The 20,276-nt window shown below is 39.8% G+C and overlaps 1 protein-coding gene across 1 annotated transcript; it reads right to left on the reverse strand.

Moving 5' to 3' along the window:
• Positions 1-4,025: 4,025 nt before the first annotated feature.
• st6galnac5b (ST6 (alpha-N-acetyl-neuraminyl-2,3-beta-galactosyl-1,3)-N-acetylgalactosaminide alpha-2,6-sialyltransferase 5b) lies at positions 4,026-19,593 on the reverse strand. Its single transcript, XM_034882343.1, has 5 exons — positions 19,366-19,593; positions 18,604-18,822; positions 9,395-9,804; positions 7,056-7,163; positions 4,026-5,165 (listed from the first exon to the last, which is right to left on the reverse strand). The coding sequence occupies exons 1-5, from the start codon at positions 19,378-19,380 to the stop codon at positions 4,922-4,924; spliced, it is 996 nt and encodes a 331-aa protein (XP_034738234.1). The 5' UTR covers positions 19,381-19,593; the 3' UTR covers positions 4,026-4,921.
• Positions 19,594-20,276: the final 683 nt, after the last annotated feature.

Below are 20,276 nucleotides of genomic sequence, written 5' to 3' on the forward strand. Positions count from 1 at the left end.
GACTCTAAAATGGTCTATATTTAATCATTATTCACCTCATGAATACAGATTAAGAAAGCAGCAACACTGTTAAGCCCACAAGGGTAAAGACAGCCCTGAACCATCCGATCTGTTTCTAAACCACATTGTTTATAAATTGTCTTTTCAAAGCTGATATCATTACATTCAAACATTATAACACATTTTTTAATTGCTGCACCTCTACCTTAATACCTTACACTTCTTCAACTTCATTTTTGTATTCTTGTGGACAGTGGTTTCAGGTTGTGGAGCCTGAACAGAAAATGCTGAGACACACAAAGACACCAGGTGTCAGTGCAGATTCATTACACACAAAAGGGCTGTTCTAGCTGTAAAACATTTCATTTGTTTGAGATTGCGTGATGAAATGTTGATAGTTACTTGAATAAATGTTGTACATCAGAGAGATCATTCATTCAAGAATTCTTATCTCTAGAAGATTATGGTATTTTGCAGGCTTGATGATAAAGCTCTAGAATTACTTTACAGCCTGCTATCATAAGTTTCACACACTGTGCTTATCAACAGCTGGTATGTGGTTACCGAATGTGTATGCTGAAATGTGTCACAACGAAAATTGCTAAATGGTGAGATAAAACTGCTGCTCTATGTATAGAAATGTCACAGCCAAACACACAGGAATGAGTAGGACTACTAAATACACATAAGATTGGAACATTGCCTATGGAAATCAAGAAGTTGGGAAACAATACAGGGATTTTCTGATGGTGTTTGGGTTGTGGGTTTGTGATTAAACAGCCCTAAAACTGTTGGAAACATGCATTCAGTCTTCACCGTCTGCAAGCCAAAGTGCTTAAATGAATGAGAATTGGATTAAAAGACCAGTATTGTAAAAAGTGAGACTTCCATGTCTGTATTGATAAAGCAGGTTGAGGGGCCATGTAAATACCCTGAAAGTGTCAAAACTCTCAATCTACAGAGAAATGGAAACAGCCCATAAATAGAAACCGTGGTGGAGCAAGTCATCAGGACTACAGTTTGAATATCAGAATACCTTATAGGTAGAAGTTCTGTTACAGTCATTCCTCGGCTGCAATGATGGTGCAGAAACACCAATATTCCAGATGCAAAAGATCAGAAACGCTGACCAATACCAAGAGCAAACTGGGCTTTTTTAGGAAAAGACAGGCGCTAAAACGTAGCGTTTCAGACAGAGGGTGAATATTAAGATAGACAGTCAAATTAAAAATAATGTTTTTTAAACATTAACGCATGTAAAGTATGGATACAAAATGAGCATCATTGGACCTTTAATTCTGCACCAGTAAATCAAATCTTTTATTATGTTGTGCTGTTTAGTAGAAGGCTCACAATTTAGATCAATAGTCTGCTGAAGAAATCCCCTCACACAATTCAATGAATGCAGTGCTGTGAAAGTTGCCTTATGTTTTGTCACCACATCTGATTTTTGTCATATTTGAAGGTGCTAAATTAGTTTTGTTTTGTCTTGTATTCAATTCTGCTGGAAAACCATTAAAAGTAATCTGGCAAAATTCGAGTTCATTCATTCACTGAATACATTCAATGTTACTGTAAAATCATCTAAAAATAGAAGGCACATTGCTTTAAGAATGAAAGATGTTTAAGAAAAACATATTAAATCATTAAAAAACACTACTTGGCATCAATTGAAAATGTGGATTTCATGAATCATCACACCTTTTTTAGTCAGATATTGAAAAAACATCTTAAACATCACACAGTTTTGTATCAAGGGGCTGAAGCTTAAAGGAACGATCCAACATTTTGAGAAATATGTCTGTGTCTGAAAGTTAGATGAGAAAATTGAAGACAGACTCATATTTAGACAGTAAAGAATTGGCTAAAGCCAGACGCTGGTTAGCTTAGCTTAGCATGAAGAGGCGCTACAGTAGGCTGACTTCTTTAAAATGTCTGTGACATCCATCTGGCTCAAAGCACCTCCGTATCATTGTTTGTCTGCTCAGGTCTGCAAGGTCAATAAAAATCATGATGTCGCCTTGAGTGTGTGTTTAAGACAGCGAAATCAAGCTTATTTGCAGCCAGCTTGTCCTTTGAAGCCTTTAAAATCCAACCTTTCTACCTGAGGGGCCGGTATTTGGTGTGCAGAGCGAAGAGCACATGTATCTCAGAAGCAGCTAGTGCACTTAGCACCGTGCAAGCTTTTCTCAGAGCAAGGGCTTTTCTCAGAGCACCTGAGAGCATTGCAACATTAAGAGTCCACCTGAGTGCAGGAACAGGCAGCAGTCAATGTCTTTTTCGAAGACCCTAGACATCTTGAATTCTGCAATAGTTCCCCTCACCCTGGAGATCTGCTTGGATAGAACAGTATAATCCTTTTCTAACAAGCAGCTCTCCTCTGTATGCCGGAGAGGCTGAGATGGAAGCCTGTGGGTCGAGACTGAAGAGGCTGCAGGACACTTTGATGAAATCATATGTATCAGTATTACAGTGGAAAAGCCTTTGAGGGCTTGTTCTGACATTCCGCTTTAATAACAGAACAAATCATGCCCTTGAGGATCAGACACATGCTGCTGGGTCATTTCTGAAGGGCCATCTGTCACAGGGCAAGAAAACCAAAAAATGTATTATATATATTATATATTGCCTCTTTATTTCTGGATTGAGTCTAGATATGATTTAGGACGATTACATCTACACGTGATTTTTGTATGTAAAATGAAATGAGATCAAATTACTTCTCTTGTCCCATGTGTGTCAAACATCTTGTTTCTGTGAACAAAATGTCTAGTTGTGCATGTAAAGATGCGTGTATGTGTACATGCACATACTGTATACATACTGTACACACACACGTTGGTTTTGTTGATGCCAAATGTGTGTCTGATTTGGACTTCATTGATTTGAATCACTTGCTTAATAATTCTGGGATTTAATGTTTTTTTGCCACGTTTTTCCAGATACACTTGTGCTGTCACCAGGGCTATTTTTGACTTTTTTTTTTAAATTGTGTTCTATGGTATCTATGGTAATGATATCAGTGCTGTTTAAAGTCTAATAATGTGATAGTATCCTTATTTTACAGGTGGCTAATTCCAACGCTGATGCCAGCTGACCTACATGTCACCAGTCATGAGAAACAGTGGACCATATCTTCTGGTCATGCATCTCTTTAAATCGTTGCTGCACATTCATACTTGTGTTTTGATATATTTGTAACAAAACTAAACAAGTAATCGATTATTGACTAGTTGATAGACAGAAAATCAATTGAAAAAATTGAAAAAATCACTGTATTTCTGTAATTTATTAAAGGTCCCCCAGTGGCTAGAAATGGTGATAGATGTAAACCAAGCCCTGGGTGTCCTGCTCTGCCTTTTGAGAAAATTAAAGCTCAGATGCGCTAGTCTAGAATCTTGCTCCTTATGAGGTCATAAGGGGCAAGGTTACTTCCCCTTTCTCTGTTTTCCCCACCCAGAGAATTAGGCCCATTCATGAGAGAGAGACATCATGGCTTTCAAACTAGCAAAGTGGCAATTGGTCAAGGCCACACCCCCTGCATCCACTTAACCCCCCCCTCTCTCCTCCTCAAAAGCTACAGACTCAGAAATGACACATACTAGGGAAAGCTCATTGAGGGACTGGCTCTAGTGGCTGGACTTCTGCACCAAAGCTGAATTTTGGGAAAGAGACTTCAGATATGGTATTAGGGGACCACATAGGTCTATTTAAAAGCATCATATATATACTGTATATAAATTTGATTTTGACTGTCAGATCAAAACAAGACATGTAAAAACCTCACATAGAACTAACAATTTGTAAAGGGCTTTTTCTGACATTTAATAGACAAAAGACAACAAATATTAATAAGTTATTGATGATTTAAATACCATTAGAGCAGACCCCGAAATCCATTTATGGCAATATTTGGTGTAGCATTACTTCCTATCATTTGAATGCCATAGTATTAGCTTCATTGTTAGCTTGGAGTAAGCCTGTGTATGATAGATCATCACAGGTCTTCAACTGTCTTTAAGGAAACCTCTATGAGGTGCCAACAACATAAGCAATACTTCTACCTCTCCGTTTTTACTTGTTTGTTTTGTTAAGTAATTGTTTTACCTTAACCCTTGAATTTATTGTACTATACTCCAATATGTTTGGTGTATAAGTGCCCTATGCAACGGGATGGCTGTGTTCTGTCATTGACATACACAGTAGCAGTATGAATAGGTTGTATGTTACTATTAACTATTCTACTACTACTTACTATAAACCTAAATATTTTAACTGTCACCCTTTTCTTTCTCTGTGTTGTCATCGCTGTTTGCATTATGAATGTTGCATTATTGAAAAGGGTTACAATTGTTGAAGATTTTGAACAAAGGGACTAAAAATATCACAATCAGATTTGAAAAAAAAAAAACTGTTTAATGTGTGTGATTGTAAAGTTGTAAACTCCTTCTCAGGTTCATTAAAACTGCCAAATACCCAGAATAGTGAGGACATGACCTGAGTGTCCTCACTGAATCTGTATTGAGTTTATGGAAATGAATCAGTCATACTGCGGTTATTGCAGTGGTGTACTGCCTCATTGTTTGTCTCCTCTCTGACAGCTTGAGTGTTGTTAAAGCCGCTCTACACAGAGTTTAAAAAAACTAACACTTGAACCAGCCTCCATGGCTTTGATTTCAGAATGAAATTCATCCTTTTATAGTTACACTTCCGAAACATTGTTGGGGCTTCTTTCTTATGCAATGATCTTATTTTGCCAAGCTGCTCAGGCAGTGGGCTTACAGACACAACAGTTGCCTCTTCTGTTCTGTCCTACTGCTGTCTCATACATTCATATTGTCCAGAGAGAGGGAGCACGCTGGAAACCCTCCACAACCCTTCACATATTCCACACTTCTGGGGGCCGTCTCTTGAGAGAACCTCAGGATTCAGCTGGAACTGGAGTGGATGAGCTATTCATGCTGGTAGCGAGAGTAGCCGGCTTCCAGTCTGGCTGGTGAAAATGGATGTTGAGTGTTCGAGCCCAGTTTGCAAACACTGCCTTCTCCGTGATGAAGCGGTGGTGGCTTCCTCGTCGGCTCCTCTCGTGGGAGAGATACATGGAGCACTCGTCGGGCCCCGAGGGCTCATAGTAATGATAAGGCAGAGAGGGATGAGAGGAGGATCTACATGGGAAAGTCGAGCAGAGATGAAGAGAGAGGTGTGAAGCGTGAAAAGGCATGAAAATCAAAGTGTGAGGGAATAGTGGAAAATGGTGATAATTTTGACATTAGGGTGGGGGAGTGGAGAGAGGAAGAGAGTCACAGTGGGGGAGAAATGAAAAAAAGGAACAAAGAAAAACAGAAAGATCAGAACAATCTGGGCTGTGCTCATTATTCCCCATCTTATTCCTCAGATATTCACGGTCACGCCGCACTCAGTAAAAGACTGCATTTCTCTGTGAATGTGTTTATGTTCATGTAAGAGCAGTATTAGCTAAATTATTCTTATTATTATTTCCAGTAAACATGAAGCCATATTACACAGCTGTACTATGCAATCTATTCAATGAAATGTGTTATTTTGTTTGTGAAAATGTAAAATTTCCACTGGTGCTGAAATCATTAACGAGCCTCGTAGGCAATAAAAGACCCTTTGAAGTTGTCACTGCAGGGACTAAACATTAGATGTTCATTACATTGTATAGACATCATTACAGATGTAGGCTACTAGACAAGGTTTTTATGTAGAAACACACCCATGCTGTCAGTACACACTAAATCCCAGAGCGGAGCTGCAACAGAATGGAGCGTCCCATCTGCCTAATGTACATTTGCCCACTTGCTCAAACAGGAAGTCCTGAGGATAAGGAATTTTGATGGTGTTTTGGATCCATAATCGAACAGATGAAACAGGATATAGTCCAGTTTCCGCATGTAATGTTAAAACTTTGGAGTCTTTCAAATATATATATATATATATATATATATATATACAATATGTTATAGTATGATTTGAGTATTATTTGGTAATAATTATTTAGCCTACTACTATTTGTATTTGGTTACTTACTTCTCTGTTTTCCTGGCATATGTTCTTACATAAATTAGTAACCTAAAAAAAAGTAAGTAAGTAAAAATCTTGCTTTTTTGCCATTTGTTAAAAATAGTACATGAAATTAAGTTACATATTATATCATATGCCTTCAAATGAAATAGATTTTGACCAGAAAAGTCAAGAACACAGTATTCTTGGCGTTGAGGTGGTCATTTGAATACTGTTGCTAGGCCACTGACAAAAAAATGGACATTGCCTTGTTTCTTTTTAAAAGGTGGTTAGTGATTTTGCGATTTCTGTGTTTTAAAGTTAAACATAATTGACAATAAAATAATAATAAAAAGAAGCTTCATAGGCTCCAACATCTTTAAAACAAATTTAAGATACATCTCAACTTGTGCACTCTGAACATTTAGTCTCTCATTCTTCTTTGGAACATGCTAAACACTGTGTACTTGAAGGCACCAATAAGACAACACAACATTGATTTGAGTACAGTAATCTGCTCAAATATATTTGGAGGATAATGCCTGGAGGTTTTTTCTTTTGTATTTTATGTTTCACCTGGATAAAAGACACATTTCCCTTTTGGAATAAGAAAGTTAAAGCTGCATTAATCACCATTTTTACATATAACTAATTAATCTTAATGTCTTTGTGCATGTGAAAGGTGTTTGTGGTGGTAATGAACCCACAGAGATTAATCATACAACTCTGGATTTTCGTTCTGCTTTGGGGAGCTTTGTATTGTCTTTCAGCTCTGTGTTTTGTTTGCTTCAGTGTCTCTCAGCTCTCATCAGCTTTGTTTTCAGACATGGTAAGCAGCTGTTTTCAGCAAAAACGCTCTGATAAACACACTGTACACCATACCTGCCCAGCCCCAAATGGCAGACAGACACTGGTAGTGACTAGCTGGTGGACATAGTGGAGCAGCTAGAGCCAGACATTTCTCTTGTTGGTGGAGACCAAACACAGAAATAAAGGGAAAGCTACATTTCTGGATAAAAAGAATAGTCTACCTGCAGAAATCAGGTGGTACCATGCCATACACGTCGATCCTGTCACACAGCTCCACAGCTATGGCCATGGTAAACCAGCCAGTACTCAGCCAGGAGTTGGAACTCTTCCTGGAAGACGAGAGAAAATCGTCATAGTTAGTAAATTCACACTCATATAGTGAGTACAGACTCCTTCCAAAAGACTCAATGATCAAATGAGACAGGATTAAAGATGTGAATAATTCTAGATTTTATCTGATCAGTCATCTCTCCAGAGATAAACACAGATGAAGCAGAAAGACAGAATGAAGAAAGATGTTCTTGTTTTTTATGCCTTGTGCACAACAATAAAGGAAATATCATGAGCAAGACATTTACTCTGACACTGACTATGCTTGCATGAAGGAAGAAGTGATTGGATTCTCCATTCAAATGCAATTTTCTTCTTATCTTCCTGTTGGCTTACTGTTCACATGCAAATGAGTTCAAAATGTCTTTATCTGTTAGCTCTGCTCACATTCTGTCAGCCATTTTTCTACAGTAATGACACCTTCACCACATACCAGTAATATGAAAAGAGACATGTGACTATCATGTGAAACTTGCATCTGTTTCATATTCAGCATTAAAATTGTGCATATTTAAGATAAGATAAAATAAAATAAAAAAATCTTTGTCCCACAGTGGGGAAATAGCGGTCTGCAACAGCAAGACAACAATGCAGGGTGATCTCACTAGATCAAAATCTTGATTGGTATGCTATCTTCATTTAATTTATGTTGATGATATTTGTTCTGTTTGATCCAAACTAATCATAACTTCCTTTTATAAATTTACATACACATAGTGCTTCTCTTAGTTAAGATTCAGGAGAACAGGGTCTAGGGTGACATTTAGGTACGTGTTTAAAGGTGCCCTGCCACACAAAACATTGCAGTTTTTGAAATATCTTAGGTTCATATGTGTTTGTGTTTGTGGTATGTTGTGAATGTGAAAATGAACTGTTACCTCCTCTGTCAGCTCTAGTCACTATAATGAAATAAGCGGAGAGATCAGGCCAATTACAAAAGCAGATCAGATGTCATGTTTCCTGAGCTCATTACTATTCATAAGTTCACCCAGTTGAACTGGGTAAAAGGTGCTGATAGCCAGGCTCTCATTAGCTGACTGTTAGCCAATCAGAGTCAAGCAGCTTAGTTTGTTGAATATTGATGACAACTGGCACAAATTGAGCTGACTCTTCCTGCAGGCTTTATTATTATAGCCTACCGCGCTAGAATGGCTTGAAACGAGGTAACCAAGGCATTTTTTCTACAAAAAACGTTACAGTCCATGGTAGAACTTCAGACATTTTCACAAGTAATAAAATGTGTGACAAGGCACATTTAAAGGTCCCATGACATGGTGCTATTTGGATGCTTTTATATAGACCTAAGTGGTCCCCTAATACCATATCTGAAGTCTCTTTCCCAAAATTCAGCCTTGGTGCAGAATTACAGACTAGAGCCGGTCCCACACCGCCAACTGCTTCTTTGTTCGTTTGAAAGCCATGATGTCTCTCTCTCATGGATGGGCCAAATTCTCTGGGTGGACAAATGAGAGAAAGGGGAGGTAACCTTGCCCCTTATGACCTATGCCATTTCTAGTCACTGGGGGACCATATGCAGGCTTTGGGAACTCATATTATTGTTAAAAAAAACTCAAAAAGTGAGATTTTCCCAATTGTCAGGGTGTAAAGAAGCTAAATACTGTCAGGAAAAAAACACAGCCAAGCAGAGCAGCAGGATGAGGGCAGGCAGAGCATGTTAGAATGCAACATCCAGCCACTGGCAATCAAAATCAAGTTCAGATACAACACATTTGTGTTTGTCATGTGCAATTTATCTGTGTTCTTATTTTAGGGTTTTCATTAGTCAAAATGTGTCAGTTCTCACTCCAAGATATGGATTTTTGCTTACTCGCCATATTGCTTCCTGATTGTAATGACAAGGGAGGTACCTAAAATATCATTGAAGAGAAGTTTAATTCCGGTTGTTGAGCTTTTACTTCTGTAAAGGTCTTGCAACATGCAACGCTACACCACTACATTAGAAAATTCTTTGCAATAATCTCCTGGCATTTTGGGGTCAACTATGACTTTGGCATGATTTAAATCCCTTAAAATCCTTTCAGAGATACCAGACAAATCTAAAACCTATTAAAAATGCTGCGTGAGTGTTTAGACCAACCTTCTGACTCATTGTTTTGCTATATTTTGCTGCAAATTTCATTTCAAATGGCTCAAGTTGTTTTTTCTTCTCACACACACACACACACACACAAGGTCTGGAAAACAAACCTCACAGAGACAGGACGCTTACCTATCAATCCCTGTTTCCTTTTTGAATAGTTCATCAAACTTCAGCATTTTGATTCGAGAAATGACGTAGACTTTAAGTTTGGGCAAAAGCTGGTTCAACAGCCTGAGGTTGTTGTAAACGTGGCCTTTTCCATCCCGTCTCATGCAGCTGCTGGGTCCCCAGAAGATGAACACTGTGTCTTGGCTTGCGTTGAGCAGCTCCTGCCGGTTCCGCAACACCCTCTGCAGGCTGGAGTGAGCTACAACACGCAGGTTTGTGCATCGGCCAACGTCCTGCTGGTGGTTTATGCTCGGAGCGTCATTCATTCGGATTACGCACTCAGAGCGGTCGATTTCTTCACCTCTTTTGCTCCCAGTTAGCTGGCCAGAGCTGGTCACCAGTGCACAAGTCCTGCAGTGCATCTTCATAGGCTGTGGAGGCCCAAGGTTAAAGGTCAGAAATGATTAGAATTTTCATTTAGAGAATATTGAAGATCATTTTCAATTCATAGTAGTCATGTTAAGCTGTTACACTTCTCTACAGAAGCCAAGGGCCCCTTAACTGAAAGAGGTGCGAGCAAGGACCCCCTACTACATATATTGTATAAAATGAAGTTGCATTATAAACCTGGCCTACAATAACGTTAAGGGGATTTATACATACCTTTTTGCATAGAATACTAAGCTATTAAAATAGCCTACTAATTGTTGGCGTGATTTTATAAATCATGTTTTACTTTTAAACATACATGTGGCACAGTGAATCCTCAGGATTCTGTATCTGTGGATGGCCTTAGTGACTACACTGCCTATGGGCCATTAAGCACTGGGGATTTACATTTGCTAATAATAATATGTTGGATTTATGTTAAGACTTTTTCATTTTTGAAAAAGACGTTCAAAACAACAATTTTGGAGGCCCTCGACTCTAAGGACCCCGTAGTTGAAGCTCACTGCTCTACGGAATCACTTCTGTTGTTTTGCCTCTACTAAACTTTACGAGATTAAAGTATGTAACTATTTTTGGAGGAAATAAAAATTTGAGCGTGTCTGAACAAGACTACGACAAGACTACATGCTAACATGCTCAATGACAAAGCTTACAGACTGATGTTTAGCAGGTACAGTGTTTGATTTGGCAAGTATTTAGCCATAAACTAAACCCTATTGGACAAATGAAACATTTGACCTGCTAGCATTAAAAAAAAGTTGGGGGAGTTATAATTCATCCCGAGGGGAACATAAACTCCATAAAAAATGAGATAAGCTGAGACATTTCACTAAAATGTCAGCCTCATAGTTGAGCTAAAGTAAAAGTCTGACATTGCCATGTGTAGAGCCACCCGCTAGCATTGCTGGAAGCAAAAAGATAAAGTAGCACAGACAGAAGGGATAAATCTGCACCCTGTATTAAGATCAAGTCTACTTGCAAAGGAAGAAAAAAACAATGACCCCAGAAAGAGTTCATCTCAGTGCTGCTCAATTATGGGAAAAATCACAATCATGATTATTGTGGTCAACACTGAAATCGCTATTATTTAACACAATTAATAATTGACTTTTAGAAAGGTGTTGCAATTGTTGAATTAAAAAAACAGAGAAACAGTTAATCAAATCAACAGTGAAAACACTTTGAACTGTGAGCTTCCCCTTAATACTTTCACCATTAGAACTTTTATTTTCATTCAGAACACAGGACAAAACGAGATTGGATTTGTAATGTGCAAAGTAATTGTTTTTCTCAATTGCATTGTTTTTTTGATTGCTTGGTGCCAAAATCAAAATTGCCATTAAAACTTTAAATAATTGCACAGCCCTAGTTCAACAAACTCTGTACAACAGCACATGAGGACATGCAAGCTGGACATAAAGCATCTTGGATAATGTAACCAAAACTCTGGAATTTAATTTCAGGCTTTTTAAATCTACATTTACTGTACATTGCGTACTGTAGTTACCATTACACACACACACACACACACACACACACACACACACACACACACACACACACACACACACACACACACACACACACACACACACACACACACACACACACACACACACACACACACACACACACACACACAAACACACACAGAAAACCCAACTTAAAGTTCATATCCTGCTTTTTAAAACCATAATCATGCTGTCATCTGCAGCAGCCACACAGGACCTGCATAAAATGTAACAGGCACACAGTGTCAAGCAGCTACTGGTAATGGGCTTTTCTGTCATTTATCCTATTATTCAAACGCACTCCCGGTTGACAGTAGAGCAGAGGCTGTTCTGTGCAGTACTTTGAATTTGTAAGAACACCGTGAATTCACATAGGGCATATATATTTATTCAGTCGAACAGAACCTCAGAGCAATGTCATCCTTGATAAAACAAGGAATGCAGGAACACATAAGCTTTGTCAAGGTAGTATGCATTGCAGGGTTTTTGTGTTGGTTTGCATTATATTGACCAGGACATTTTTTGTGTCTTGTGTCAAACTAGGTTTTTTAAATTTGAAAAAGGCGAGATTGGATTGAGTGATCCGAAAGCAAAGACCCACACACTCTTCACATGAATTATTCTCCAGCTTAATAGAGAGCTACATTGGCATTCTGAACTGTGCTCAGAGCTTCACACTCCCTCAGGTTCTGAGGTATGCAGGTGTGTGTGTGTGTGTGTGTGTGTGTGTGTGTGTGTGTGTGTGTGTGTGTGTGTGTGTGTGTGTGTGTGTGTGTGTGTGTGTGTGTGTGTGTGTGTGGGTAAGTGCATACAGGTGATATTACTAGTGCCCCAGGCTGTGCTACTCCCACTGCTATATTTATAATACTCTCCCACTATCAGTGACCCCAAACACTGGATGATCACCTAGGGTGTGTGTATGTGTGATGCATCTATATGTGTGTATGGGTGTTATCTGTCTGTGGATGTCCTTAAATCTCTGCGGGGAGTTAGATGTCGACACAGATATGTAATTCTGACTCACAATGCAATCTCATTTCTTTGGCAAGAGTCTGCAACTGTCTGAAAAGTGTCAAGACCCAAAACCAGTTGTAATCCCATCTACACACACACACACATACACACACACACACACACACACACACACACACACGAGAAACAGATATTTTCAATCCCCAACACAATGCCCAAAACAAAACATTGTTAGAGTGGAGGTTTGCACTCACTGCATGCAGACCTCCTCCCTCAATAACAGGGTGGCTGGAGCAAATTATACGTTTCACTGCACAAACACCCTCCCAGCCTTAGCTGGGTAGTGGTGGGGGCGGGGTCCCAGTCCCTTTTGTCCCTTTAGCTGTTTCCTCTACATACAACAACAGATAGAGCACAGTCCAAACAATTACAACTCTTTTTTTTTTTAAGTCCAGGCATAAGTTAAACTTGTAAAAGGCAGTTGAAGGTTGCATGGACAATGTCGTTATTTAAAGCATCGGTGAAATACTAAAAGTGTCCTTGACAGTGATGCTGAATCTCCAGTGCCATCTCCCTGTGCTTCTGACAGCTGGATGATACTAGGAAATAGCCACTTATATACCGTGTCCCAGTGAGAGAGCCTTTCAGAATCAGACGGAGAATATTTCAAACGGCAGGCAGTTGAATATGCAACCCACGGACTGTTCAATGAATAAATGAATGCGTTAGTATATATAGTATTGAGTAGTTTTTTTTACTCGTAATCAACCTTGACTTAACACAGAGGTCCTTGTGAACAAACTAGGACTTGAACACTCGATGACTCCCTCACACACACGCACACACCCACCCACACACACACACACACACACTCAGTCTGCACTTTATCACGTGTACAGAGGGATGTCTACCTTGATCATTAATGCATGACCTGATAAGCTAAGACCTCCTGTTTTAACTTTACAAGGCCATTAACTCTGCTGTGATGCCTGGGAGGTAATTTATTGAAAATACATTTAAATAGTTTGTAAACGTTAACTGGTGTGGTTCTACAGTAGTAGATTGTTAGGTTTGCTGCACTTGGTTTGTGTGAGTGCAGGGCATTATTGTGCAATCTGTATTTTTGTAATCTAGTTTAACGATGGTTTTGACAATTATAAGTAACGATTCTCTATTTACTTTTCGTGCATCCACTGTTTAGGCTCTCACGCCATATATCTCATATTTTCTATGAATAAGAAAGCAATTAGCGAAGTCATATTTATATCATAGAATAATAAAGGGGAAATATTAATAAATTAACCAAACATTAAGCCATCTTCTGCAACCTACTGTAAAGTAGGCAAAGCAATTCTGCAGTGGACAAATTGTTGCAATATAGATATGAGAAGGATACATAAGAATTGGTAAGGGAAAGTTTATCATTCCAGATTTCATTCTAAGGCCCAGAGCACATTCATATTCATAAAGATATCTTCTCTGAAAACAAAATATTTTCAGAGGGAAGACGTTTTGTGTACTATGGTGGTGGTGGTGGGCTTTTTCCATAAATGTTTGTGTATATTGATATACTTTGTTGGCATATAAATTCAACAGAGTATTGAGAGAGAGAGAGAAAGAGAGAGGGGTGTGGCCTTTAGAGCATTGGAAGAAGAAACAGTTAGGAGTAGGCTATGGCTCCAGTACCAGTCCCAGTCAATTACCGCCCACACAGACTCATCAGTATGATCCTGTTGATACACTTCCCAGGGCAACCCAGGATCATGATTGCTTTCAGAGCAAACCCCATCCGTCAGCCCCAAATGTTACACCAGAGCCTCCAATCCACCAGCCTCCGTCAACATCCATCTCAGTTTAAGAAGGGTAGAGAGTACACACACATACAGTAAAAGAAGATTTAGATGAGCAATTAAGAGGTCAGAGAGGCGTCATAAGTAAAGGGCAAAAAATACAAAATTGTCATTGTTAACCCTGGATAAGGCTGGTGTCATTCAATCGTTGTCTTACTGTCAACAAATCCCATGAAATTTACAATATAGTGCACTATTCATTGAATGTCAGGATTCTCGAAATCCTAAGCCCAATATGAAACTTTCTGCCAACAATCCCACAATTTGCATTGCTTCAAATTTTATAGATGCAAAAATGACTGATGTGGGACCCTTCACCTGCAATGATGGTGCAATATGTCCACAAAGTAACACACAAAAAAATCTAACTGAAAAACCAAAGAGACAAATTCAATGCAATATGGAAAACTGAATAATAAGAAAAATATGGAATGTCTCTAACCTCATCCTTTAATATCAAACCACTTATCCGAGCAGTGGTGTGCAAACATGAAGACTTGGCTGTGTTTGCTTACATTTGCACAAATCATTTGTCATAACTGCAACTGTATCCTTTCTCAAGTGTACAGAATTAGGCTAATGACCTAACTGAGAGCAGAGGTAAATTAAGTGGCACTTGTTTTTATAGGCGCCGACACCGTGGGTGAAAATACTGAGCACCTACATGTGCCAGACTAGGCTATTAATTTAAAATTAAGCATTGCAGTTGGTGCTAACTGGTGTGTGATTGGTTATGTCGATTTGCTTCCAGATAGGTGGCATTGATTCTTAATTCCCCACAAAGTTGATTGTGGTTACTTATCAATTAAACTTTTCATCTCCAAGCCTATCTGTATTTGTGATAAGTGGCCCTGTCCTGAGTTGAAAGAGTTAATAGGCGTGTGTGTTTGTGTAGGCCGCTGTCAATTTCCTAACCTTCAAAAATGCAAACATTTTTTGACAATATTTTTTTGCGGCTGTGAGAACCCACGAAGGGAAACATAAATTGGCGCCTATGCCTGTTGTGTGTGGCTGAGCGTTGATGATCAAAGCAGCTTTCTTTTCTCAGAAACCAATTCATTACACCGAAATCCTTCTGACAGTTGACACCGCAATTCTAAACTTCCTCTGTTTCAATTTGGGGGATTAGAGGCGGGATAATCAATGCAGTCAACATCAGACAGAGAGAAAGGGGTGGCTGCATCTCAGATTACAACCCGAGATTGCATAGCCTTGTATGCAGGATGGATGGGGAGAATCAAAATGATGTTCTTTCCATGACCGGAAAGATGTGTGAATGCATGCACCAACACAGTTCCAGGAACATGATCAGATCAACCAGGCCACATTTGGAAATGGTAAGCATTTTACATACAGTAAATACCAGGTTTCAATGCAATGACCCATGGAGTGGATGTCATTAAGTGGACACAGTTGACATGTTACAGTACAACTGTAACAAATGCAGTTAGGACCTTCATTTAAGCATGACTATAAACTGGGCTATGTCAGTCTGAGGATGGCACCTGATAATATGCATTGTTTTCCCAGGAGGGCTCCCCTGCTTGTGTGTAATTAAAATTTGCATATCCTCCAACCTCATCCTTTAAGCTGTGCATTATCATACCTATTGTCTAACACAGCTTCCATAGAAAGAGGTCAGCGTGGATGGGAGACTTTCTTTTTTGCATAGTTGACTTTCTAATGACACCTATTTCTCCAAGACTGACTAAATCTAAGGCTGTGAGAACACAGAGAGGTATTGCCAATATTAAGTAGGTACATCGTAAACGGGCACACAATCCACGTTCAGGCTCTCATACAGGCTTGGTAATTAACACTTATATAGGCCAATGTAGATGGATTCTCCTGACACTTGTTCAAAGGCCAAGATCTCTTTAACTGGAATCGGCAAAACATCAAAGAGAGAGAGAGGAGCAAAGCAGAAGAATGGAGGTGTGTGTGTGTGTGTATGTGTGTGTGCATGTGTGCGTCTATGTACGTGTGCATGTGTAACTCTGCAGCTCTAATTACTGTAGCTTGTCAAAGAAAAAGGTAAAACATACTACAGAAGGACATCTCCCACCAACCTGCAGACATTGAAACTTTTAGCATGTCAAAATATCCCACACAATTGTGTACTATAAGTTTGAAGTTGGATTTTTAGATCTTTGGGTTTCAACACTGCTGCTTCGCTTTTTCCCATAATCTTTTTAGCGCCACAGTGACTGAAGAAATGCCAAAAGTTGGTGATGGGTCATTAATGTGCGCTGGGTGTTCTGCAAACTCTTGGGTGAAACGTAAAATGAGCAAAGAAGCCACAGACCATCACCCACCTTGGTGAAATCACAGCAAACAAGACATGCACTTCAGGTAATGCAGGCCATTAACAAGGTCCAGCAGAGCTCCCTTCACATTTACAACCATCCCTTGTTGTGTGTGTGTGTGTGTGTGTGTGTGTGTGTGTGTGTGTGTGTGTGTGTGTGTGTGTGTGTGTGTGTGTGTGTGTGTGTGTGTGTGTGTGTGTGTGTGTGTGTGTATGTGTGTGTCATAAAGCAAATATTCCTCCCAGCAAGAGCAGACCTCAGGTGACCCTGAAGGAAGCAGTGCAGACTGTTCCACCCACTCCACAGATCCAAAGCAATTCCGCTGTGGTTAGTCATTCTCAGACTCTGTCGGAGATTGCAGCCACAGCAGCGGAAAGAACTGGAAGCCCCCATGGGAGGTGGGGGCTGAGTGACACTAAGCGGTGTGGAAATGTCGCAGTGTGGATCCATCGTGAATCAGCTGTCAGCCCAGAGGAGGTGGATGGTCAGGAAAGATTGTGAATAATGTAGTGCCCACACACAAACACCGCAAAAAACTCCAAACTCTCATTTCTCTTAAGAGCCCCTGTAAAATATTTTTCATTGACTTTAAAGGGATCTGATGAGGGCTCAGAGGAACACCTCAGAGGAACCCTGAACTTAGTATCAAGACTTCCAGGGAGCCTCAGCCTGATCAAACCTTTGCTCACACACTCTTGTATTATTGATCATTAATCACTGAAAGGTGAACTTCAAATAATACTTTTTTCACCCCCCAAATGCTCTCCTGCCCAGTGCTGCCTGAGCAATGCAATGCACTTTCCACTCTGCTCTGACTTGCTGCATATCTTTTCTCACTGATGGCAGATATGATGCCGTCTGAATGATCTATCTATCTGAATGAGCTGTCTGTAAGACTGTGCTGGGTCTGAATGACAGGCCTTTGCAATAACACTGACTCTGGTGCTTATATGACCAAAAGATTACGGTGCTGAGTAGTTATTCTAGAAGAAATCCATCCTGCTTTAAGTGCTACGGGCACTAAATATTTCATGGTTGGCAAATTAATTATGAATCATGAAAGCACAGTGACAATGTAGAGATAGTACTACCGCAGCAAGAGCAGCTTTTGACTTTACAAATTAAGAGATGAGCCGATACTATTGTAGACTTACAGGGGGAAAGAAACCTGTAATAAACTCCTATTTCATTTGGAAGCTTTTTCCTCATTAACAGGACATTAATTGTGTAACAATCCACAACTTCTATTGGGCTATCAGAGTAAAAAATGAAATGTGAAACATTTGCCAATAATCATTGTATTGCCCAAAATAAAATAAAAAAATCCTGGATATCAGATTCAGCTGTGAGGAGGACTTAGGACACAAGTCAAACACAAAGAAGAGGATTTTTTAGTGCTCCCTGAAACCAGGGCAGCACCCAAAGCTTGGAAAAACCTTTTCAGTGCATACCTGAACCCTATTCGTATGCTCTTCTCTCGGCTTCACCTGGATGACACCAGAATACAGATTAGGGGCAGATTGTATTACATATGTGCAAAAGTGCCAAAGCAATCAGTGTTCTTTTAAAGGGCTGAGAGCTCGACACAAATATGTCACACACATGTCCAAATGCATTGGGTGAATTCAAATTCATGAGAGTAGGGGCACTACTGTCATGTTAGCCACTATTTGTAATGCAGTGACTGAATCAGTGTGTCAAGTTTAATTTGTCCGAGGCACATGTCAGACAATGCAAAAACTCTGACTATACTGCTCCCTTTTCTGTAGTTTCTATCCTCGGTTTATTACGAAAAAGTCACATTATGCTGCTGTCCTTGTCACTTATATTGCTGGCCTCCAGGTACTCCCTCCAATACATTTAAAAGCCACTTCTCACCGGCCAATGTGCTACTCCCCCAAATCCCACTCACCTCGCCATGCGGTCCCCACTGAAAAGAACCAGATGCCTCACCCCAAACACGGCCAATGTTTTTATCTGGAACACAACCAAGCTAAGGATTTACCTTCTGTATGTCTCTGTGGTGGTGGTGGTACATAATGTAATGCTTCAAAGGAAGGCCCAGTTGCAACACCATCATTGTATATGAAATTGCATTAGGAGGCAGATCACTTCACATAGCACAGAGTGTGCATGTTTACCTTTTGATCCATGACACCCGTGTACCCCTCCAGTGGTGGTGTTGGGAGTCTCTGCGGCCTCCCTGGCTTCTTTGTGGATGGAAGAGCAGCATCTAAACGGTGGGGCGATGCTACTGACAATGTCGATGAGGAAGATGATCGGTCACCAGAGCTGCTGTTGTACACCAACATAAAACTGGTAACCACGGTGACGATGATGATGCCACTAACCCCTTGGTACTGGAAAGACACATTGAAGACGTTAAGTTCAAAGAAAGAGCATTGAAAACGACATCGAGTCAGAGCACTTGATTTATAAATTCAGTTTCAGGAAAAGAGCTGCATTTCTTTTATCAAACAATCCCTGCTATGAAAATGTCAGCTTTCAAATCAGAGGCGACGCAATAAATTGCAGCTGCTGCTTTCCTCATGCAAGGCTGCAGATGTAACATCAGCTGTGCCACGGCTCTGTCAACAGGGCAACATGTTTTAAAGAGAGGTGCAAAAATAGCTGCTGAAGTCAAACATGTTCCAAAATCCCCCCCCCCCCCCCCCCCCCCCCCCACACACACATGATCTACAAACATTAATTTACAAATGAATGTATAAAAATGGATTAATTTGATGAACATGGATTTAGTGTGAGATACAAAAAAAAATCAAATACCACAAAGTGATTTTAGGTAGCTATATGCTGACAGCTCAGCCTGTAACTCACTTCTTAGAAAACATTACAGCTCCCTGAAAATGAACATTACAGTGATGTCTCTTCTTCATAATTACCACTCTTATCTTCATCTTTATTTCCCCTCGTTGCCAACCTTCATCCTATCATCCTTGAATGCTCTCTCACAGAGCGTCGGGACTCTTCAGCATGCAACACTTGAGCAGCAGCATCACCGGGATTGGCGCGCAGCTCCAGAAGACGACGCTCCACTACTCTTCTCCCATGCTCGCCTCACTCCACACTGACTGTGCTCCTCATGGTCCTAAACAACCCCTCCTCTTCCCAGCGCACCTCACTGTCACTGTTCCCTGGGGGTTCATGAGATGGCAATTTCACACTTACACTTACACAGTTAAGATTATAATAATGTGCAGCATGCCACAATTGTACTATTCAATATTAAGGGAGCTCTGTGTGTTTGTAGTGGCAGTATTGACCTTATTTGTATCTCTGTTTTTGACGATATCAATTGACTGAATCATTCCTTTCCAATTTCTTTTTGGCACAGTTATCAAACGATAGTCATTTTTCTCAACAAATTGCTAATTTCCCCACAGTAACAGAACATTTATTTCCACTGCTTTCATGCAGAATCACTGTTATTTTTAAAATGGCCCAGTTCAGTCTGGGTGTTCAAAATATTTTTTCAATTCACTTGAAGATTCAGATTCTTCCGGAGATGGCAGGTCTATGCTAATCATCATCATGACCATGCTGTAAGTCTGTGTGCTGGAAGCAATCAAGAAATGCTGTTCATAGTTCTAAAGATGTGAGGTAGATACAAATTCTGGAGATTAGGATTTTAAATTTTTGTTTTTCATTTATATCTACAAAAGTTCCTAAATGAAACGGACTTTTTCTATTCAAATATTTGTTTTTACTGCACAATGCACTTATCATTGCATTATTTCTGTTTTACATATGGTTTACTCTAATGTGCTCACAGTGTTGTGTATATACTGTAATA

The sequence above is a fragment of the Etheostoma cragini genome, chromosome 9 (assembly GCF_013103735.1).
Source record: "Etheostoma cragini isolate CJK2018 chromosome 9, CSU_Ecrag_1.0, whole genome shotgun sequence".
NCBI classification, from domain to species: Eukaryota; Metazoa; Chordata; class Actinopteri; order Perciformes; family Percidae; genus Etheostoma; species Etheostoma cragini.

What these genes read in the sequence shown, in the direction of transcription:
- st6galnac5b (XM_034882343.1), bottom strand. An exon ending in AAGGAAACAGGGATTGATAG is followed by an intron (nt 7,164 to 9,394) that starts GTAAGCGTCCTG and finishes CTCGTCTTCCAG; the next exon opens with GAAGAGTTCCAACTCCTGGC. An exon ending in GTACCACCTGATTTCTGCAG is followed by an intron (nt 5,166 to 7,055) that starts GTAGACTATTCT and finishes TTTCCCATGTAG; the next exon opens with ATCCTCCTCTCATCCCTCTC.